This window comes from Stylophora pistillata, chromosome 1 (genome assembly GCF_964205215.1).
Source record: "Stylophora pistillata chromosome 1, jaStyPist1.2, whole genome shotgun sequence".
NCBI classification, from domain to species: domain Eukaryota; kingdom Metazoa; phylum Cnidaria; class Anthozoa; order Scleractinia; family Pocilloporidae; genus Stylophora; species Stylophora pistillata.
The window spans coordinates 36032206-36053912 of record NC_142519.1 but is presented as its reverse complement, the minus strand read 5'-3'; the positions used below and the strand labels follow the sequence as shown (position 1 = coordinate 36053912).

Sequence of the window (21707 nt, the reverse complement as noted above, 5' to 3'; positions counted from 1 at the left end):
AAGCTGCACCTTGACTTTAAAATTTTGGAAAAAATACTTTAAAAAGGAATCACCTGCAGAGTGTTGAGAAAGTTGCTCTATTTTGGAAATTCATTGAACATCCACACATGTAAATTAAAGTCACAAAATTCAACTTTCGAAGCAGAGAATACTTTTAATCTTTATCCATATCTTTAGCTGTAATATTATAGGCATGATATCTACTCACATGGACTTTCAGTGTATTTTTTATCTTACTGGTATTATTCAATCGGTATTTTTTCATTCCTGTCAGATTTTCACAGCTTAAATGCCAGTGTTTAATTGGTGCATGCATGTCAGTTTGATGATGCAATCAAATCTACCAGAATATTTGCCTCTGATAGTTCCTTGCTACATGTGTGACATTAGCCATTGAATACACTGCCTAAATGGTTTAGAAACAATCCATTCCTATATTTTCTTGTTCCTCTGTGTATTTCATTTACAGGAATGTGAAATGAGCGCAATTGTTTATGCTGTCATTGCTGTATCACTAGCAGGTACCAAAATTATTGGACAACTACAGGTCATTCCTGGAACTTAAGGCATTTGCATGTATACCAGTTCCCCGTTTCCCTTTGAGGTTTCTGTTGTAGTAACAAGTGGCTAACAAAAATATATAAAAAAACTGTTTTAGATGACTTGAGAAAGACTTATTAAAAACTTCTTATCTCTGGTGTGTGCGTGCGTGCGTGTGAGGAGAGAGAGAGAGAGAGAGAGAGAGAGAGAGAGAGAGAGAGAGAGAGAGAGAGAGGAGAGAGAGAGAGAGAGAGAGAGAGAGAGAGAGAGAGAGAGAGAGAGAGAGAGAGAGAGAGAGAGAGAGAGAGAGAGAGAGAGAGAGAGAGAGAGAGAGAGAGAGAGAGAGAGAGAGAGAGAGAGAGAGAGAGAGAGAGAGAGAGAGAGAGAGAGAGAGAGAGAGAGAGAGAGAAAAAGAAAAAAAAAAAAAACTGGGAATATTTTTTGTGTTAAAAGGGAAGATGGGGGTGGGGTCTTCAAATCAATCAGTCGGTCATTGTTTACATTTTGGATTTTGATCGCACTCCCCTTCCAGGGAGGAATAAGACCCATCCCCGCAAGATAAACTAGTGCTGACATCCAGGTGTTCATAACTCATGATGAAAACCTATTACCTGCCTTTTTTGTTTATTTAGTGGTTGTGGCAGCTATTGGTTTTGTGATACTCAGAAAATACAGAAGGTAAGATTATCCTCTTGGTATGCAGCAGAGGTATTGAGCTCAGCGTAGTATTGTTACGCAGAGCGTCGCGTGACTGCTATTACACCTAAAGTGTTTTTGTTTCTGTCACGCATGCTCTTTCGAGCTGTCTTTACATTGTAGTAAATACCTATCCCTTTGACTTTTGCAGAAATAATGAAACAAAACAGCGATTGCTAGAAAGACAACACCCAGTTTACACTGGTTGGTAAATGTGGAATTTCACAGCCCGACAAGAGAGATCATCGGCTCAATGGTTGAATTTCTTGCCTACATACACATTGTGGCCCAGTGATGGGTAAATGTAACCGCATTAAATGTAGCTCCACAGAGTATTAACGAAAACCCTCTGTACATAGCGCAAGTTCATCAAGGAAACATAGCTAATTACCAGTACGAGTAAACATGTAATGAGGCTTATGTTTTGAGTCTCCATATTTTTATCTTAGTCGTTACCATGGCAATATCATCTAATACCAGGCACTCCAATTGTTGGCCTAAATTCCTTAATATTTTTACTATTGTGCAGTGTCTTTATTATTTCCTACCTTATGGCAAAAAGATATAGCCTGAAATGCACATAGCAGCTAAAACGTGTCTTAAAACTTTGTGGAGCCTCTTTAACTCGAAAGCCATTAGTGTGGGGGATTAATTATTAGGAATAATGTTTTGTATAAATTAGAAAAGTGATGGTGTTGAGAAAACGATTCTTGCATTAATGCTCTTTTCACACAAAAATCTCGTCAAAAAGGGACAGGAAAAAATGTAATTAGGTAGTTAGCTTTTCATAAAATATCCCTGGATGTTGTGCAAATTCCGCTAACGTGTCATCATTACTCCTTTCGACTACAGTTGCATTTTAGTTTAGTTGGCATTTGCTCTGTAAAAACCACTGGCGCGATAGGTTTTTGAAAACCGTGGTATGGAAAAATCAGTTAATAATTTTAGTTCGAATTTGCGAGGTAATGGTTGGCTAATTTTGTTACCGCCGTTCCTCGTTGATCCTGCCGGCTGCGAAGTTTTAGCTACTACAGGGCACGATAGCATTTGGCTCTGTCCACGTTTTACCAGAGAAAGTTGAAAACGCTTGAAAGTTCATTTAGCGGTTAGCTAGGTCTATCGGGAGTGACTAAACCGTTCTAAACGGAGCTTTCCTTAAACGCCCACCTTATTATTTGTTTATATTTTTAGACGAGATAGCGAGGCACTCTTTATGCGCATGCTCAAGGATGCAGTCAAGTAGTTTGAGAGAAGGTAACTAGACACTCGTCATCCGCATGCGCAAAGATGTTTTTCTGGACAGTTTATTGCGTTTTAAATTTGTCTCGGTTTTTGTGGACAGAGAACATTTCCTCCGTGCTCTAGCTTGAACAGAAAGATTTGCGTAGTGAAAATATTTGTTTTGGAATTTTTCCAGCCTGGTAGGGCAAGGCTGTAGTCCACAGTAAAACTGTCCACCTTTACATGAAAGAGCGTTTACGGCCAGTGGATGTCGTTATAGGAATTTAATTTGTTACTGCAACAAAAGTTTTATGGTGACCTAGGGAGGAACATTTCAAGATTTAACAACATATTGGTGACAAATATTTATTTTGATAGCTACTTTGTCGGTGTGTTGTAAACAACAAACTGCGACAGTTAGCATACAAACATACAGAAAATTACGAGATTCGCGCGTTTTGTTTAATAGGATTAATTCACTTCCATTCATTCTATTTTTTGTCTCATTTTCATCTTCATTTGTAATTGGTTAGTTACCGAATAATACGAACAGACAAGTAAGAATCAGCTTTTTCTCTCTCTTATTCAAACTTTTTAGTTTAGATTTAAGATATTTCTCGGTCAATTTCAGTATCTGAGTAAATACACACCTACCCCTCCCTTAACCCAATAACAGTGAACTAATAACAAGTCTCTGTTAATGTTGGTTGGATAGGGGAGGGGTAGGTGCGAAGTTACTTAGATACTGAGATTGATCCATATTTTCAGACTTGGCGTTTTTTCTGAATATGGCAGGTCCGTTGTTCACAATTCGCTTTGTAGAAAATAAATAGGAATCTATGTCATAGAGATGTTTTGTTTTTCAATAAATTGTGCGTCTGTGGGTGATAGAATTATGTCTTGAACTGTTGTGACGTTAATCGTACTTTAACTGCAGGCGTAGCATACGGGCGAGTTGGGATCGGGATCCCCTCCTCTGCCCTTTAGCTTCTCACTTAAAAAAAAAGAAAAGAACAAGTTGCTATTAATTTTTAAACTCACCATCTGGGGATAACACTTTCTTTTTCATTTTAGCACGGTTAACACCTTCCAAGTTGACTGTGTGTGTAAACTGTTGTGTTCGCTTAAGTTATTTAGTTTCTCGGGGTGAAACTCGCAAAGTATTCTGGACCATAAGACATGGCGTTGTTCGCTGTGGTCCAAAAGAATATAAACCGGTTATATTCTCATGTGTAGTCTCATTCCTAGCTTTCGTTATCCGCACTGAATTTATAATCAAGAAACTTGTTAGGAAAGCACGTAGCTTGCTAAGCTGTTCCACCCTAGATACCCCCTTTCTCTGGAGCTTTTCTGTTCATCTCATTGTTATGGGAACACACGTGCAGGACCCCGATCCCCCCTTTACGCTCCCCCCCCCCCACCCCATTTAGCAACTTAGCGGTGTGCAGTTAATAGTTTTATCTTACACTGCTTACTAAAATGTATTTAATATCATGTGGTGTTCTCACGGCGTGTCTTGGATCGATCGGCATATGAGGTCTCATATTTTGTTTAATTATACCTGGTGTATCAATTTAATACGAACAACACATACCTAAAAAAAAAAAAGGATACGCTTAAAATATCGTTGCTTAAAAATTCAAACTCAAACTAAGAAAGTTAAATGAATAATTAAATAAATAAATATTGATTCGTTCAGTACAGCCGTTTTGCGTTTTGTTGCTCTGCATTCCGTCCGTATTTACTCAGACATATTTCGTGCTTTCTGTCGCCCTTTTACGGTAAAACGGTGAAGCAGTAGAAAAATGAACCTGAGTATTAGTCAGGCATTGCACAATTACAGAGCATAACTTACTGACAGCTGTCAATGTAAAATTAACGTTGTTATTACAACTAGATGAAGTGGTTACCGTGCAAACATTTGCAATGTCGAACTCTCAACCGGTGGCCAACAATTATCAGCAAATTATCTCAGTCAGGCTTTGTCAGTTGAAAATCTGTCGCATTTTTAAAATTAAAAAGGGTGCACTAAATTGTGCCAAAATATGTTTTCAAAACTTTTCGGGTTTTTATTGCTTTGACCGTCAGTGCGGAAGTGTTGTTTGATGCCACTCCTCCAAAATCGGTCGGAAAACTTTTTTAGTGAAAGAGAAATGTTTCCAAAGCTGCTGCGAAGTATGTAAGCGTTCTGCGGGAATTTTTTTCTGAGGGAATTCAGAGAAGGCAAGAAGGGTTTATATTGCTCTCAAAGTTATCCACTCAATTTGCAGCTGCAGGACACTTTCCATCTTTCCCGTCGGCAGAGCCGGCCATGTATAAAGTAAATGCATATATTTTTCAGAATTCTTTTCTTTTTTCATCATCTTTCCTTTGTGTCTTCTTAACAGGAGTCAAAAACGATGGTCCGCAGAGACCCAGAGAGACGGCCGTGTTAAGAGGTATGGGAACTAGGTGGAGCAAAGTTGGTTAGCAGTTCAGTTGAGAAAAAGGATGTGCCGCTTTTTGATTAATTAGATAGCGCTTATCACATCAAAATCAAATTTAATTTTGGATGAAGTGATACAACAAGCCGGTGAGTCCAAAGAAAAACGAGAACCAGGCAAGAGAAGTGGTAAACGTTATTCTACCAACTTTGAACCCACAGCCTCGATCCTTAGCGTAAGAGATGAACAGAGCAACGTTGCTACGTTCGCTAAACGGTCCTACTTCCCAACCTGTGGTACGGTTAATTTCCTCGTAGATTCCTTTGAAAACGGAAAAAAGGGCAATTAACTTTGCGTTTCAAGACATCTGCAACTAAGGGAGCGGTCAGTATTTGTCATTTGGGGGGGAGGGTCGTAGGATTTGGATCACTTAATAATCTCTTGACTTTACCTGATCCCCGATAAGGCTCTGTAACATTTTTATGATCCCTCCCCTCCACCTTATCAACAGTTAATTGGCAGTCACCTTTCCATAGTTCCCTCTATACTCTGTGAGAGATTATTGATCCCCGATCTGCTCCCACTGAAAACCATGTGATCCCCCCCAAAAAAAATCCCCCTCCCCTCCCGGCTCGTCCTTATGATGCTTATAAGACGTCGATATAATTATCCTAAGTATTTCAGAGCTACGTTTTTCTCCAACTTTGGATTTACTTTGCTTTCTTCATATTTGATCAGGCATTTTTCTTTTTTGGGGGGGGGGGGCGGATGGAGTGGGGCGGACGGAGGGGGCGTCTGATCGGTTGTAATGTTTGCTTGGGGGTTGTTTTTACCACACTCGCTCGAAGCGCACATTTCGTCAAGGAAGAAATATGGACTCGAGATTACTCACCGGCACAGCTGCTTGTTATGCTGGCAGCAAAGTAACAAGGGAACACAAACAAGTAGAAGCAACAAAACAGGAGCAAGCCAACGAAAGCGAATTCCGTCGCTGTTGTATCAAACTTGATTTCCTCCGAAATATATATGAGAGCTATAACCACACCAGCTCCATAAGTTACCCAATGCACCACAAACCACGCACTGTAGGCTGAAACTGTATTGAAAACAACTGTACAAAGGTCTTCATGAATATTGATGACGTCATCTATACTTCCGCCTTGAATACCCCGAATTTCCCTCGTCACATCTTGAGCAAAAGTTCCTGGAAGACGATCGAAAAATTTGATTTGTTTGCCTATTGAAAGCTCCTTTTACCATGGTGCTAGTGATGCGATTTCATCGATTTATTTACACGTTGTAAAGAAGTCTGTTGTGAGCAAAGATCTCGAAAATTTGTGATTTCTCTACAAGCTGTGAACAAGTCTGTTACAAGCAAAGTTCTCAAAAAAATTGTGATCACACAACAAATTGTAGCATTCGAGTGTTTTCTTCACAAATTTGTTCAACACATTATACGTGAGCTCAGGAGATTATAAACTGAACACAGTCTACTGACTGGCTACTTCATTTCAGTGAACTATCAGCAATGTTTAACAACCTTTAACAAGTTTAAACATAGATGTTTATACAATGTATTACAAGGAAAAGCAACATACCAATAGCCAAAGAACTGACGGCGAAGACTTGGCAAGTGTTGATTGATCCCAAATGTACCAACAGCTGTGCACCTGTACCAGTAATCACGGCGACAGTGTAATGAGGATCTCGTATCTCACTTGTCTTTGGTAATGTATAAAGCGACGCACCCAAGCCTAGAAACAACACTATAATCAGAACATAAGTGAGAAATAACAGCCACGCGTCGCTTTTGCTAATGTCTTCCATAAAGGTCTCTGAAGGAGAGACCAGCGCTGAGTTTAAACGACTGGCAGTGTAGAAAGAACCAACGAAGAATATGTACGAAATGACAGCAGCAAAGGAAACTATTGTAAAGACAACATTCCCTGTCGCTACGACACCGTGAAGGGTTTTGTTGCTTATTAAATTAGGTTTGGAATGACAGTCGAAGTTCGGACAACCGCAATCAATGTACATTCGGTAAACGACTTGGTAGAAGCTGATCACCATGAATAATATGCGAGGAAGATAGTTCCAGCACTGATGCCCCCACAGTCCAAGCAAACTAAAAGAGCCTTTGAGGACTCTGAGAAGTATTCGAGGACATCTACCGATTTCTTGATGCTCTCTGCCTTCTCGGAAACGATAGTAAATTGGATCAATAAGCCCTTGTTGTTCATTCGGTCCATGCGGTTCATTTCGGTCTACAATTTCTCTTCCTAGTATTTCGAGAACTTGTTCTGCCATTCTGGAGGGTTAAAGAGTATCGATGTAGTCAATGCCTGTGCCAAGAGTGAGTAAACTGTCATGTTTTCTAGCAACGTTAATCGTAACGCAAGTGATTGTAATACAGCTTTCTAAGAAACTTCAATGCGAAATATAAAACCTGATTTTGAACTGTCTGCGATCAAATGCGGTCTTCGTTAGACCTAATGAAAGCGACTCTTTTGAATAATGTAACAGATAAATAAGTGCCATATACACCTCATGTGTCTCTTTTCATAAATTTTACACAACCTGCCGACGCAAACCCAACTGACAAGCGCCCGATTACCCTAGTCTCACATTTCATTTCACAAAACCGGAACTGTAAGAGGGTAGGAGATTCAAATACTCTGGGGGTAGGGGTGAGGAAATATCGATCAAGCGTTTCGTTTAATCAAAGGAAAAATCATAGCCTGGGTTTTGCTTGAATAAGACGGGGACTATGACCGGGCGTTTGAAGTCTCCGGTCATACCATAGGAACATCTGGCAGACCGCTAGCGAGGAAAGAATTACTAATCTTTTTATATATTTTGAAACAATACGCTCATTGGCATGCATGCACGGGAAAATGGTATCTAACATACTTAGGCAACATGGCTATTGAAGCAAAATTTTATTGATATGAACAAGTAATCGGCACTTTTACGTTTGACTGCGGTCAGGTGCCAATGGTTTTCGAGCAAATTGCAGGAAACCCTCGAACAAAACAGAGCAACCTAACTTTATCGACGGATCCAATTTACCCGATCAAAATTCATGAAGACTAGTTTAGGCTTGGGAGCCAATTACATCACGGAAAAACTGATCTAGTCCCTTCACCAAACCATAGCAACACATTCGAATCTGAAAATTTCTTCACTTAACTGTTATCATGACATCCGCTGAGATTGTACAAACATTACTCACTACAACTGAAAACAGCTGTTTTCAAGACTAACTTCACCTGAAGGATCGCACTATACGACTGGTGGGTATATCAGTGAAAACGATTCTCCGAAATACCTTGAATCACATAAGTATAAGTATATTACAAATACAAGGATCAACTTACCTTTACATAGATAGGCGTATTTTATGTTCTCTTTTCTCCACCTCAGCCATCACCTGACCGTGGCCCACTTAGTTTGATCGTTTGCAAGTTGGATGATTGAATTTAATGAACTAAACTATTCATGTATGAAAGCGATCCTCGCAGTATTGAACCCTTCTTAGTTTAAAGGCTGATAGTTTCTAAAGAAACTGTTTGGGGCTGCGTCGGTGGGGGTAACGAAATAATTTGGATATATCAACAAAGTTGAAATGGTAAATTGGCCACCGTAACGATTACAAAAGCTGACGTTTCGAGCGTTAGCCCTTCGTCGGAGCGAAAGGCGAACGGCTAACGCTCGAAACGTCAGCTTTGGTAATCGTTACGGTGGCCAATTTACCATTTCAACTTAGTTTATATATCCAAATTATCTACTTAGTTTAGTTTATTAGCTTCGCCGACAGGCAGGGACACCGCAACAGCTTGCGCCAATTATTGGGGGCCCAGTAAACCCACCCATCCCACCGCAGTGGAGGACATCCACCACACAGTAATCTCGTGCGTGGGAAATTAACGTCTCCTACCCCTAACCCTGCAGGAGACGGGGCCTACGGTTTATTCATCCTTATCCGAGAAGACTAGGATATCTATTCATTTCTTGATATTATAGAAAGGTAGCAAATTCTCCTCATTAGTATTGGTCCGGCCGGGGCTCGAACCCTCGACCTCCTGCACAACACATGTACAATCCGGCGCTCTAACCAATTGAGCTAACCGGGAGGCGGTTAGCTATGTAGTATCGGGTGCCATATAGGACAATATTGTGTGCCCAAAAAATAAAATGCAAAAGCTACGTATAGATGGCATGGATCAAATAAATATATGAATATGTTAGGCTATTCCTCAACAAGGTTTTATGTTAGTCCGTTCCGTTCCGTTCCCCATTTTTTTGTTTGTCACGTAGACCACAATCTTTCAGTAGTAATTTTTATTTTTCCACCCTTTTTTACGCACTTGGTGAAGCGCTTGTAAATAATTTAGGTACGTGAGACTGTTTCTTTTCTTTCGTTTACCGCCTTTCATCATATGGTTTTTACGGCTTCCTGAGTCTCGTAATTTATGATGAAAGGACGACCGGAGGGTTTTGTAAACATTGGAATTCTTCGCCGTCATTAAATTCGTTGGTTTAATGAGCTGTTCTGTTGTTATTCGACATCGACGCCGCTATATGTGTCCGACCCGGACAGAATAGAATATGTGTGTAACATATATATGGCATGGACCAGGTCAATATATGGTACTGAATAAATGAATTTTTAAAAACTGGATCATTGGATAATGCTATTCAAGACTTTTTATTGGCTTAGCCATTATGATATATGAGCCAATATACCATAATCTACAAATATGGTAAGCGTACGCGTCAGCTTAAAATCAAAAGGGAGCTAAAAAATCCGGTTTCTCCTTACAAAATAATAATTCCTCGGGGGCGTTTTTAATAAAACAATTATTCCAGCCGCGCTTGTTGGATACGAGATGATTATAGCCAACTCGGCGCCACGCGCCTCGTTGGCTATCTATCATCTCATATCCAACGCGCGCTCGTGGAATAATTGTTAAATATGACGTAGGACAAAAGTAAGAAAAATATATACGGCTATTGTGCCCGGTATCACATTTGCCAGCGGCGTTATTTTGGAAAGCGCGAAAACTTGGTATCTGATCGAGGAATCGAATAATTATGGCCAACTCTACTCCCACTGTCGACTTACTTGTTCGACAGACTATTGATCATCCTCAATTCAAAGAAGCCTTGCAAGCTAGGTCTTCCGATAGTTCAAGTTCAAACCCTGAAACTTCAAGAAAATCCACTTTCAGAAGCATCGTCTCGAAGCGTGCAACAAATATTTAGAAACTGACTTCTTAAGCCGATGATTTCTTAGTACAAGAGATAAAGTGGCTCAAGTAAACTGTCGCCAGTGCTTTGCACTTCGCACTCAAATATGAAACACCTAACAATGTAGGCATGATCATCTAATCGGCGTTCAAAATACTCCAAGACATTGATGTTTTCAGAGTGAAGATTTCTACGAGCTTGACGAAAAAGGGATGGAATAGAGCTCTCGAAAAATTGCTCTAAATCATCAATCCTGTCACGAGCCGCTATGTTATTTTTTATCAATCTTCCGCTGACCAAATTGTCAATGGGCACAATAACCATATATATTTTTCGCGCATTTGCCCCATATTTATATCGTATTTGGTCCATGCCATATATATTCCATTCATATCATATTTATTTCATCCATGACATATATATATTTAACTTTTGCACTATATTTTTGCGCCAACAATATTATCCCATACGGCATGCCATAATGTAGTAGTAAGGCCATGGATTCAAATCTCATATGGGCCGGAACTTTTTTCAGACCTTATTTCCACTACTACATAAGTAGGATTCATTACTGCGAAGGTCGCTTTCATAAATTTCATGAAACCGCAGCACACGTATATGTTTTTCATACATTCAAATTCATTAGTTTATCATTTCAACAGGTTTAATACGAACCAACATAATGACCAGCTCCCAGTTGGCTTGTTAGCTCAGTTGGTAGAGCACTGCACCAGTATCGCAGAGGTGATGGATTCAAATACCGTACGGGCCTGAATTTTTTCAAACCTTATTTCCACTACTACATGAATATTTCATGAAACCGCAGTACCATATATGATTTTCATATAACCAAATTCATTGATTAGTCTATTTATTTAATTTTTTTTATTTATTTGCGATCCGTAGAATGACTAGTCTCCCTCGCAGCCGTTTTTTTTTTGGATATCACGCAACGCTCCACCAAAAGAACGGCTGCTGACAACCGAACTACATTCCTTTCTCCGAATTGGCCAATCACAGCTCGGGTTCCATTTTCAGGAACCTTTTCGCGCCAGACTTACCTTTTGAGATTCGTCCAATCAGATATCGTTTTCTATCGCGATCCTCATGTGGAAAACACAAGACAAATGGCGGTGCTTGAAGCACAGGCAGCCCAAGCTCACTACTAGAAAAGCGGACGTGACTCTTAACGTGTTGCGCAACGTTTTATATTTATAAAAGTTTGTATGGGATGTTATCGGTTTGCCTTAAAAGAGAGAAAAAAATGTCTTTTTTTGAAATAAAATGGGCTTACCTTATTGCTTTGTTGTTTTCTTTGTTGATTCCGAGCGTCTCAGGCCATTTTGAAGCGTTTTCGGCGAGTTAGCGCTATGTTGGTGTTGCTATGTTGGTGTTGAACAACACCAACATAGCGCTAACTCGCCGAAAACGCTTCAAAATGACCTGAGACGCTCGGAATCAACAAAGAAAACAACAAAGCAATAAGGTAAGTCCATTTTATTTCAAAACAAGACATTTTTTTCTCTCTTTTAAGGCAAACCGATAACATCCCATACAAACCTTTATAAATATAAAACGTTGCGCAACACGTTGAGTCACGTCCGCTTTTCTAGTAGTGAGCTTGGGCTGCCTGTGCTTGAAGGAGCTTTTCGCAAAGCGTCGTCAAAGTTCAAAATTTTCGAGCTTAAAGCTCACCAGAAGCTTGCAATTAAAAAAGTTTTAGTCGAGAAAGAAGATGTTTTTGTTAAATTGCCTACAGGATCCGGGAAATCGTTAATATATCAAGCACTCTCGCTCGTGTTTGACCATGTTACTGATGAAAATGGTCATATTATTGTTATTGTTGTTGCGTTGTACCAACGTGCGGAAACACTCGATAATTCGGGCCGATCCGATTTCCTGTACCGGTGGTAAGAAGCCACGAACATAACTAATCGGGTTCACTCCAGCTAGCAGCGGACTGGCAAATGAAGAAGTACAAGTAGTGTAGGAGACGTTGGCCGACCTAAAGTGCAGTGTTCTCGAAGCTTCGCCCGGTTTGTTGACGGCAAGCACGCGCTTTTTTCCTCCTGATCTCCATCTGTAGGTCGAAGCAAGCGTTTAGCCCTTGGCCTAGACTGAAAGGCGTCTTGTATTTCCTTTTGATTATTGATGTAATTTACTGTTTCTTATATATTATGACTTTTATAATCTGTAGTAATCTCTTGAAATAGTGCGAATAAAGAGTTTCAGTTCAGTTTTTAGCTTCTTCTACTTTCTCAGTTGCTCGCTGAAACTTTAACAACCGCTCAAACAATCTAGCGTTCGTGTCGTTGGCGTGGCAGTTGACGTCTATGTTAAGCGTAGATTCTATAATTTCAACGAAATTGTGAAAAGTTTTCCCAAAAATATATACTCTATCTTTACCAGGGCACAACGATGAACATGTGAAACATTTCGAGCTCTCATTGACAAATTTCTAAAGTGTTTCTCCCAACATCCACATTTTCGCGTGAAACCTTACGTCACTCAGATTTTCTGTTATGTGATTGGTCTGTTCAATAGACCGCGACCAAACCGCAAGGACAATGAGAAAGGAATGTAGTTCGGTTGTCAGCAGCCGTTCTTTTGGGGGAGCGTTGCGTGACATCCAAAAAAACGGCTGCGAGGGAGATTATAGAATGACTGGCCCTATTCAGCTTTAAAGCTGGTTTAAATGAAGATCTGAATATAAACAATAACAAATCCAGACCACAAAGCTGAGAAGTGCTCCGCTTTTTTTTTAAGTTACCTACTAACCAGAGGAAGATGTAGGAGACGAGGCCCACAGTTTATTTAAAAGAGAAGACTTGTATGTCTGACCGTTTGCAGATGTCATGGCAAAGGTAGCACGTTCTCTTCAGTTATTTTATGACCCTGAGTGTTGGTCCAGTCTGGGGCTTGAATCCTCGACCTCCCGCTTGGCAGGCCGGCGCTCTACAACATTAACTATCCAATTGTGGTTAAGTTAAAGGGAATTTTGATTATGAGGGACTTAGAACAGCTTTGATTTACACAGTGAAAATCTCTCTTTTCCAGGGGTCTTTTTCAACAGCTTATGTTCTATGTCTTAATCAAAGGGCGTATACCTTTTTTTAGTTTGATTTCCATAAAGGATCGATCGCGAACGATGTATACTCATCGTTACAGTAAAATCAACAACTTTTCACATTTCTTTCACTCATGCTTGGATTTAGAAGTGTCCTGATTTTAAGTCAAGGGTTTTTAAGCAAGATGCCAAAAAAAGAATGTTTATTTTTGAGTGTTTTATTCACTTCCAAGAACTCAGTTGTAACTTCCTTACAGTGTGTGTCCTTCATTTTCCATAATGTTGCTTCTGAGAACTTGGTGTTTCATAAGTGAAATAAGGATCCCTTGTTGATATTTTTCTTTATTCTCATCACCTACGTGCATAGTAGCTTATGATATTGTGAGGAAGAATTATTTCCTGGTCACTGCTGAGAGTGAAAGAGATAACTTCATGATTCAGAGTTACGTTAAAAAATCGCAGCTCATTTTTAGAGCACGTTTTTGGTTGAGTCCATCAGCATTTTAGATAAAAAAAATCCCTTGTTAGTTTCAGTTAATATTCAAAGGCACAATAACATTTATTCGACTATTTACAACAAAATACTGACAAAAATTTCTAACAGTATCAAGGTATCATACGACTCTAAACAACGTATTACTGTTAAAATTATAATATATTTTGGCAAAAGCTATCATATAGGTAAACACCCAGGTAATATAAAATGATATCCATTCAAAATATTTCCACATCATTAAAAAAAAAAAAAAACAGGAAAGGACATTCGCTTTTCTCATATTCTGAGTAAACAAAAAAATACCTTGAAATAACCATATCGGAAAGTTTATTAAAGTTTATCAAATTCAATTATAACATAACCACAGTAAAGCGCACGCACTTATTGGTCAATTCAGCGTCCACCATTTGCCCATGGATGTACACTGCTCACGTGAGCAAATGTAAAGACTAGTTTTCCGCGCGCGCTTGTTTTTTGTGGTCACGTAAGATTTGTTAAATAAAAGAAAACTCTTTTGCTACAATGTGTCAATGTTATCTTATAAAACAAATGGTAAATGTCACAGTGTACACCATTGAGTTATGGATGTACTTGGGAGGTCTGCTAAGCACTCAAGAAGCTAGAGTCGCTCTCCGCCATCGCCTCGCGGGACTCTTACGCTTTTTTCGTGCCTAGCAACCTCCTGCGTGCATCCATAACTTAATAGTGTACGCTGTGGTGTTGACCATTTGTTAACTCTTACTCGGCGATCAAATTAAGAACAAGCGAAGACCGATAACCAACTAGCAAGCTTCGTTGGTAATCTATGTTCACTGAAGTTTCTCTCCTCGCTTCACCATTTAAACATTAAAAGTTATATTGGCCACAATGATCCTCTTACATTTCCTATGATAGTGACGAGGACAACATGTTGACAATCAGGAGATCATTTCCATAATTCTCATAACCTTTACATTCAAAAATGATATCGTATGGAGAAATTGGAAGCCGGTCACACTCAGGGGGTGATAGGGTTGAGCGAGAGACCCCTAAGATCCAGGCCTAGGAGGGGAACCTGGGAAAGAGATTGAATTCTGACAGGAGCCCATCACTTGATAGTGTCAAAATCTCTCTCTGTTTTAAAGAGCTCCGACATTTTTTTTTCTGTTTTTTTGCAAGTTGTCCCCTTCTCAGGAGTGACCAAAACGGAATTTATCTTTATAATATCAATACATTTTCAATCAGAAAAGATGATAAGGAGAATATTATCATCAAGGTATATCGCCGGATCCAACACAATATTCTCATGGTTAAAATTGCCAAAAACGTATGATCAAAAGTTTCAGAGGAATTGACTGTGATTTCCAAGGGTAAATTATACCCTCTCTTCCTGTCAGTGAGGAAGAGTACATTATGCGTCGATTAGTTGTAAGGTGGCTAGTACCGGTTTTCATCTTTTTGATGGTTTGTAACTTTGAAAGAATACAACAGAAAGACTGGCCAAGGCCAGTTGAACGCTTTTACGGGGTTGAATTATATAATCATTGGTTATCCAAAAATAGGTGTCATTTCGTCACTAGCAGTTTCCATGGCAACGCTTTCATAGGCTAGTTCAGAGGCATTTTTTAGCTTGTGGCTTAAATACTTCGAAAACTAACCCGGTGACCCTGTGATTTTTTTCAGTGATTGCTTTTGGCACTTGAAAAGGAAAATGCACAAAGATTTTTAAAAAATTCTACGGAGCGGAATTTCAGAAAATCTAGAAAAAAGGCAATTTTCATACATCGCAAATTTCCTTCCGTAGAATTTTCTAGTTTTTTTTTCTGATGATTCCTTTGGACGTTATCATCATATTAGAACAATAAAAAGAAGGGGTCACCGGACTTGTTTTCATGCAATAGCTTTCGTGAGTTTAGCAATTTCCACGCGCGTTCTCGCGCATTTAAAAATCTGGATTCTATAAGATCGACATTTGCTCATGATCTGTTATAGCTACCACTGACAATTGCGTGTGCTCGCGCGAGCTCCTACGATCTGATGTTCACAGACGTTTACTGCTAAGAAAATCATTAAACAGCTGTCAAAGACAGCCTCCCAGGCTCATCTTAAAAATCCTACACACGACTTCTGGCTATATCATATTATTTTCCTTTAAGTTTCAAAGTCTTCTTCCCCTTCAGGTAGATTGTCCTTCACTTGATTCTTCTGTTTTCGCCGTCGCAAGATTTCATATCGGTTGAATATTTCTTTTAGATGTGAAGTAATGCAACGTTTACTTCTCCGAATATCGTCTTCTTTATCTCAGTTTCTATCCCTGCATTCACAGTGGCCGCTCAACACATCAAATACACACTCTTAGGTGAACTTCTCACAAAAGTAGAAAAAAATCTTCGCGCCGCCATCTTTGTTTTAAATTTTCGTCTTTTAATCTCGCGCTTCTTTCACACGTTTCTCTCGCGCGTGACGCAAGAGTTATCTGTTCCCCGCGCGAGGAAACTAGTACGAACCACCTTGAGCTTCAATATCCCCATGAACATGCGATACCAAGAATTGGGATTTTGGGGGGACCGCGTGGTTTTCAGAGGGAAAGGAGGAGAGGATCACTCATCGCCAAAACAGCACAGAGGAGAGACTACAGAAAATTAACTGCTAATTCACCGCTAACGAGGTAGGGGGGGGGATCATTAGAATATTACAAAGCCTTAGGGAGATCAAGTAATTTTTGTCGCGACACAACCAAAATCCTCCACACCCCCTCTCTAGAGGTTAAACAAATAATGACAAGTCATTCAGGCAACTCTTGTGGCATGGTTCTTTTTTAGGTTGAACATGTTAAACGAAGTGATACAACAACCCAAGGAGTCCAAAGAAAAAGGAGAACCAGGCCAGGAAAGAATTAAATGTTATTCCGCCGACTTTGAAACCGCAGTCTCTGTTTCTAGCATAAGAAATGAACAAAAAGATGTGGCGACGATCTTTGAACGGGTGTCCCTCATTCCAATCATCAGATGCGGTGCAGTTAATTCGATCGTAGATTCCTTTGAAAGCAGGAAAAAAGTTCATTAGTTCGAATTCTGGGATCAAAACCAACATGCGAAGGAGACAAAAACAAATTTAACGGAAGATTCAATTTTTTTTTAATTGTGGTTTCAGTTCATTATAAATTGTATTTGAAATTAAAACTCCATCACAAGCTTAAGGACTAAGGGGTTTTGCTCAAAGTTGGTTTAGTGGTTAATTATGGGCCACTTCACTCTGTAAGTCAATATTAAGGCCGGACAGGCAGCTAGATCACGAACGTGTCTCTGCTCAAGTGAACAGTGACTGCTTATGACTTTATTGAGCTTTCTCTACTCCTACCTGAGCATGCGTTGGTGATCTTAGCAGCGTAAACACACGGGAGCATAAAAATGTAGAAGGAACGAACGAAGGCTGGGCAGATGTAGATTTTGCACACGCAGGAGCTATCATTTTTGCCTTCCGATAATTCCTCAGATATATATATATATAAAGAAAACAACAGATAGATAGCTTAGATAGATAGATAGATAGATAGATAGATAGATAGATAGATAGATAGATAGCTTTATTAGGAAGTAAAATCCTTGCAGCACCCGGGCCGGCTGAAATACGACTTACTTTACAATGGGAATAAATTATCTCTTACTCTAAGATAACTACAATAAAAGCCGCAAAATGTAATTTACAATAAGATACAATAAGAGAAGTATCAAAAACCAAAATACAAAAAATTAAAATAGCTACTAATAATTAAAACTGTTCGCCATGATAAATGTGTTTTTGAACCTAGTTGTCTTACAAATCGGTAGCTTGAAGTATCTCTGGCTGCGGGTGCGATATGTGGACTCGTTGCGTGGAGGCAGCAGATCATGGAGCTTGTGGTTTTCGTCCCTTACAATCTGATCAAATAGAGCATCACACAAGATCTCCCTCCTCTCGTACAGTGACGCAATGTCAAGAGCTACTAGAGCCTCAGCGTAGGATAAGTCAGGTTGAATCATCCGCAACGCGCGTTTTTGCAACCTTTCCATTTCATTGGACAGATATTGCGGCAAAGAATGATGAAAAACTGGGCACGCATATTCTAATACAGGGCGTTTACATGTTGTATAGAAAAGTAGCATATCCTCAGATGGAACTTTAGCGCGCTTTAGCTGTTTTAGGAAGTACAGACGCTTCGTAGCCTTTTTGCATATAGATTCTACATGTGCGTTCCCCCTGAGGTTGTCCGAGACTATCACTCCTAACAACCTTGCGGATGAAACAACTTCGATTTGCTTGTCATTGACAGTAATATTGTTGTAGAGCGTTTTCAAGGATTGATATTTCTAGTATTTTTAGGTTTACCTTTTGTTTTATTAAGTCTCGCCTTTTCGCCCCTACGTGCTATTTTGATGAATCTATAGTTTGGATCATTTATTTTTAGCGTGTGCTTGAACTTGGCTCAGTTCTTACCGGGCTAGACATTTTAATCGCTTGTTATGGTTGAGGATAACTAGTTTGCTAGGTGGTCATGTTTGGGTTGGTAAAACTGACCTTGAGTTTTACCCACACTGAATATCCTGTTTTGGAAATTCCCACGGTTAGCTAACCCAAACATGTCTGTGAATTTTCTATTTAATACTGGGGCACTCCTTGCTGAAAGTAGTAGAAATAAGCAGTGGAGAAAGAGAGAGAAAATTAGCTGTAGTAGAAGCGGCAGTATAGGAGAATAAAGAAGAAAATTACAGAGTCTCAGTACCTCTTGTTAATTCGCCAAGCGAGTGGTAAAACCCCCACAACAATATGATCAAACAGACTACCTGATCTGGAGAATGATATTCTCAGTTCTTTACATTTAGACTCATTGAATTGGAAACCATCTTTTTCTGACTATCTTACAAGTTCATTTACACGTAATTGCATGTATCTAGACTCATTCTTCAATACTGATTCGACAAGAGTGGTGTTGTCAACGTATTTCCAAAGAATTGTGTCTGCTACAGAAATATTATTTATCATGATAAGGAACAGCCAGGGGCCCAATTTCGTCCCCTGTGGTACCCCTTCAGGAACCGCAGCTTCCCACTCCGAGAAGCAATCGCGGCTCAGTTTTATCCTTTGCTTACAACAAGGCCAGCTCCGTAGGTAAACCAGTGCAACACAAACCACTCTGTAGGCTGACACTGTGGTTAGGACAACTGTACACAAGTCCTCATGAATTCTAATGACATCATCGAGGGTTCCATTCTCAATGTCCCGGATAAGCCTCAAAGTGTCTTTGGCTATTGTGCCTGAGGTAAAAAAAAACAACAACAAGGCCAGTAGATAGTGGTGTAGGTGTAAGTATAGTTCTTAAAGGAAATTTGAGAAATACTAAGGTTGTTAAACGAACCGGGATCGCAAAAACTTGTGTCGAGTCTCGTCTGTCTACCTCTCTAGCTCTATTTAATCATGCATGTTCGTTGTTTGAGACGACGAACAACCTCCTTTCTCCAGTTGTAGCATGCACCCCTTGAACTAACGTTACACTTAGAATGGACGAGTAGTACGATGAGATTCTTACTGAACTTAACTGACTTCATAACAAACTCCAGTTTCAGCTCATTTTTTAGGGGTGAAAAACGAGCAATGAATGACTTGCGAGCTCTTAAATCAAGAAAATAGGTATGAAATGTTTACCTAAAGATGAAGAACTGACGGCAAAGGCGTGATAAGTGTTTACTGAAGCCCAGTAAACCAATAATACTAACACAACGATCGTTGAGATGCCTTCAATATACAAATTGTCTGGATAATCATGATTATGAATCACACAATAAAGAAAAAGTGCCAACCCGATAAAAAGGGAGGAAACAAATCCAACCGGCGAATCCAACAAGCAACCACATTATAGCTGTTTCTTCACTATCTTCGATCATTAATTCCGAAGGTGGCACCAAAACAGAGTCTTTGCCCCTGGATGTCGTTACACTTTTTATGAAAACAGCATATGAAAGAAGAGCTGAAAGGGAAAATAGTGAAGAGCACGCCTCCTGAATTTCTGGAAAACCCGTCGTAAGTGTAATGTTGAGAAGTTTTTCATAGAAGTTGCAGTTGAAGAACGGACATTTTAGGTCCAAAAAGAGTTGGTAGGATACTTGAGCAGCACAGATTATAACAAATAGAAGGCGGGGGACGTAGTTCCACGGCCGATGACTCCATAAACCAAGCGAACAGAAGATATCTTTGAAAATCATTAAAATGATTCGAGTGGATGTATTAACCAGCTGTGGCTTCCTTCCCAACCGAAAATGCAAATACGTTTGTCCTCGTTGAACGGCCGGCCTCATTGGTTCAATGTTCTGATCCTCATGTTCCCCTCGCATAAGATGTTCTTCCTCTGCCATCATTGATCACAGGCTATTTGACTCAAACCGACTCCTTGTTCGTCTTTAGCGGTTTAAGCTCAAAGTGCGTAATTTATAAGTTACATCAGCTGGGAATAATTCTGATCATGGCTTTCGTTTTTATTTTGTCACGTGTCAATTTATTTTAAACCGCTGCGGATCCATGACGTGGTTTCAGTTTCCATAACTTGTAATCTTTTTTCGAGGTAACGCAAATTTTCTCGCAGGATTAATGCCCACGGCTTTTTAAGTAACCTTGGCATCAACGTACCTGAAAGATTTTTTCCGCGCATAACAGGATAGGTAACTTCAGTTACTCTTGTACCTTGACAATTATACCATCTAATGCCTCAGTTTTGAGTGCAAATGCAAATATCCTCGGATTATGATACAGTAATCGACGACTACGCTGAACGTAACTAGGGAAGGATGACCTTTATTAACCTCCTGCAGTGAAGGGATTTGTCATCTTTGTTAGTAGGTCGTGTGAATGCAATGGGATCACTTTGTAAATAATTTTCTAACCAATACGATTTCGTTTGTTGGCATCGTTTAAAAAATCTAAAATTTTGCTTTCGGATGCCGTAAGTTTTGGTCACAAATGCTCCCAGAATGCTGTAAGCATGCTGATTTTTTTGGGAGTTAATTTTTTGGATGAACGGGTTTGGGTGGTGCACTCTCGCCGCAATTTCTTCGATTTTTAGATCCGCCCCTGATAATTCTGTTCAGGCTTGAGAAGAAGCTGAAGAGCAAGGGTACGAGGGCCTCGATATACAGTAAAGAATACCCAGAGCGTGCCGGAAATTAAAGCAAAATATTCCACCGAAATTTCTGAATTTGATATGAAAAGCTGTTAATAAAGACAAAGAAGATTGAAGCGATAAATTATAAAACCAACAAGAAAAACAATATGAAACAAGATAATACAAAAAAGCCAATACTTCCGGTGTATTGAAGTAAGACTAGAAAACGGAAGGAAACGAAGTACCGACAAGCAAAGAATTGTCGCGATTAATTCCGTGTTATGTTTCGTTAGCTTCTCAAAAAACAGCTAACCCGACCGATGCTGAAAGAGAAGCAGAAGATCAAGAAGAAGAACGATCGCCTCTTCTTGCTAATCAACGAACATATGTGGGGTTCCGATCAAACAGACAGTTGCAAGATGTCAATGAAAGCTACCGCTTTTTATTGACAATTCTAAAATTCACCTACTGTTTACTTGGATTATGGAGTCTCCGGCTTGACTTTGAACGAGTACTTGTCGGTGTAATCTGTATTTATCAAGCTGTTTACGATTTTTATGTATGTCGTGTTAGGTTACCACGGTTTTGAGTGCAGATTCTAAGAAACCGTCTCGTCACAAGGATGATTGTCATGTTGCAAATGCTGTTCATATGATAGTTTTAATGGTAGCAGTGGTTTCTTATCTCCTCTTTATCCCTTGTTTCATCTGAGCAAAGAAAAAAAACTCATCAAGTTCGCGCTGACTAAATCATTGATGGAAGACCCAAGGAGAACGGACATGGCTGACGGTTGTGTCTTATTTTCGCTTTAATAACATTGTTTTATCTAGGTTCCATGGCTGTGTCTTACGATATACAGTAAAGGAGCGTAAAACCAAGCTCCAGCTGCTTGGTGTTACATTT

General features: G+C 39.6%; 2 protein-coding genes, 1 long non-coding RNA gene and 1 pseudogene across 7 annotated transcripts in view; 2 read left to right on the top strand and 2 right to left on the bottom strand.

Annotated features, from left to right (window-relative positions):
* Positions 1 to 3350, top strand: part of LOC111336007 (uncharacterized) — an 8019-nt gene extending 4669 nt beyond the window's left edge. The window contains exons 7-9 of the mRNA XM_088747013.1: positions 409 to 521; positions 1173 to 1218; positions 1388 to 3350. Coding sequence (XP_088603139.1) covers positions 409 to 521; positions 1173 to 1218; positions 1388 to 1448 — 220 coding nt within the window. The 3' untranslated portion in view covers positions 1449 to 3350. The remainder of the gene's footprint in view (positions 1 to 408; positions 522 to 1172; positions 1219 to 1387) is intronic.
* A 575-nt stretch (positions 3351 to 3925) lies between these two features.
* On the bottom strand, positions 3926 to 7417 carry LOC111336029 (uncharacterized). Of its 2 annotated transcripts, XM_088753874.1 has the most exons (4): positions 7052 to 7417; positions 6479 to 6634; positions 5773 to 6084; positions 3926 to 5201 (listed from the first exon to the last, which is right to left on the bottom strand). In XM_088753874.1, exons 1-4 carry the CDS (start codon positions 7185 to 7187, stop codon positions 4999 to 5001), a joined length of 807 nt encoding a protein of 268 aa, XP_088610000.1. In that variant the 5' UTR covers positions 7188 to 7417; the 3' UTR covers positions 3926 to 4998. The 2 variants fall into 2 exon arrangements, with proteins under 2 accessions (XP_088610000.1, XP_022797780.2); XM_022942045.2 differs by having other exon boundaries at positions 6479 to 7417.
* Positions 7418 to 8928: 1511 nt separating this feature from the next.
* On the top strand, positions 8929 to 18425 carry LOC148742272 (uncharacterized). Of its 3 annotated transcripts, none has more exons than XR_015998887.1 (3): positions 8929 to 10874; positions 12897 to 12994; positions 16495 to 18425. It is a non-coding gene; the product is annotated as an uncharacterized LOC148742272 (long non-coding RNA). The 3 variants fall into 3 exon arrangements; XR_015998886.1 differs by having other exon boundaries at positions 8929 to 10892; XR_015998885.1 differs by lacking the exon at positions 8929 to 10874 and having other exon boundaries at positions 11283 to 12994.
* Positions 16505 to 20221, bottom strand: LOC148742271 (uncharacterized; annotated as a pseudogene). The gene is made up of 4 exons (XR_015998884.1): positions 19355 to 20221; positions 18800 to 18966; positions 17033 to 17184; positions 16505 to 16710 (listed from the first exon to the last, which is right to left on the bottom strand). The product of XR_015998884.1 is annotated as an uncharacterized LOC148742271 (transcript).
* Positions 20222 to 21707: the final 1486 nt, after the last annotated feature.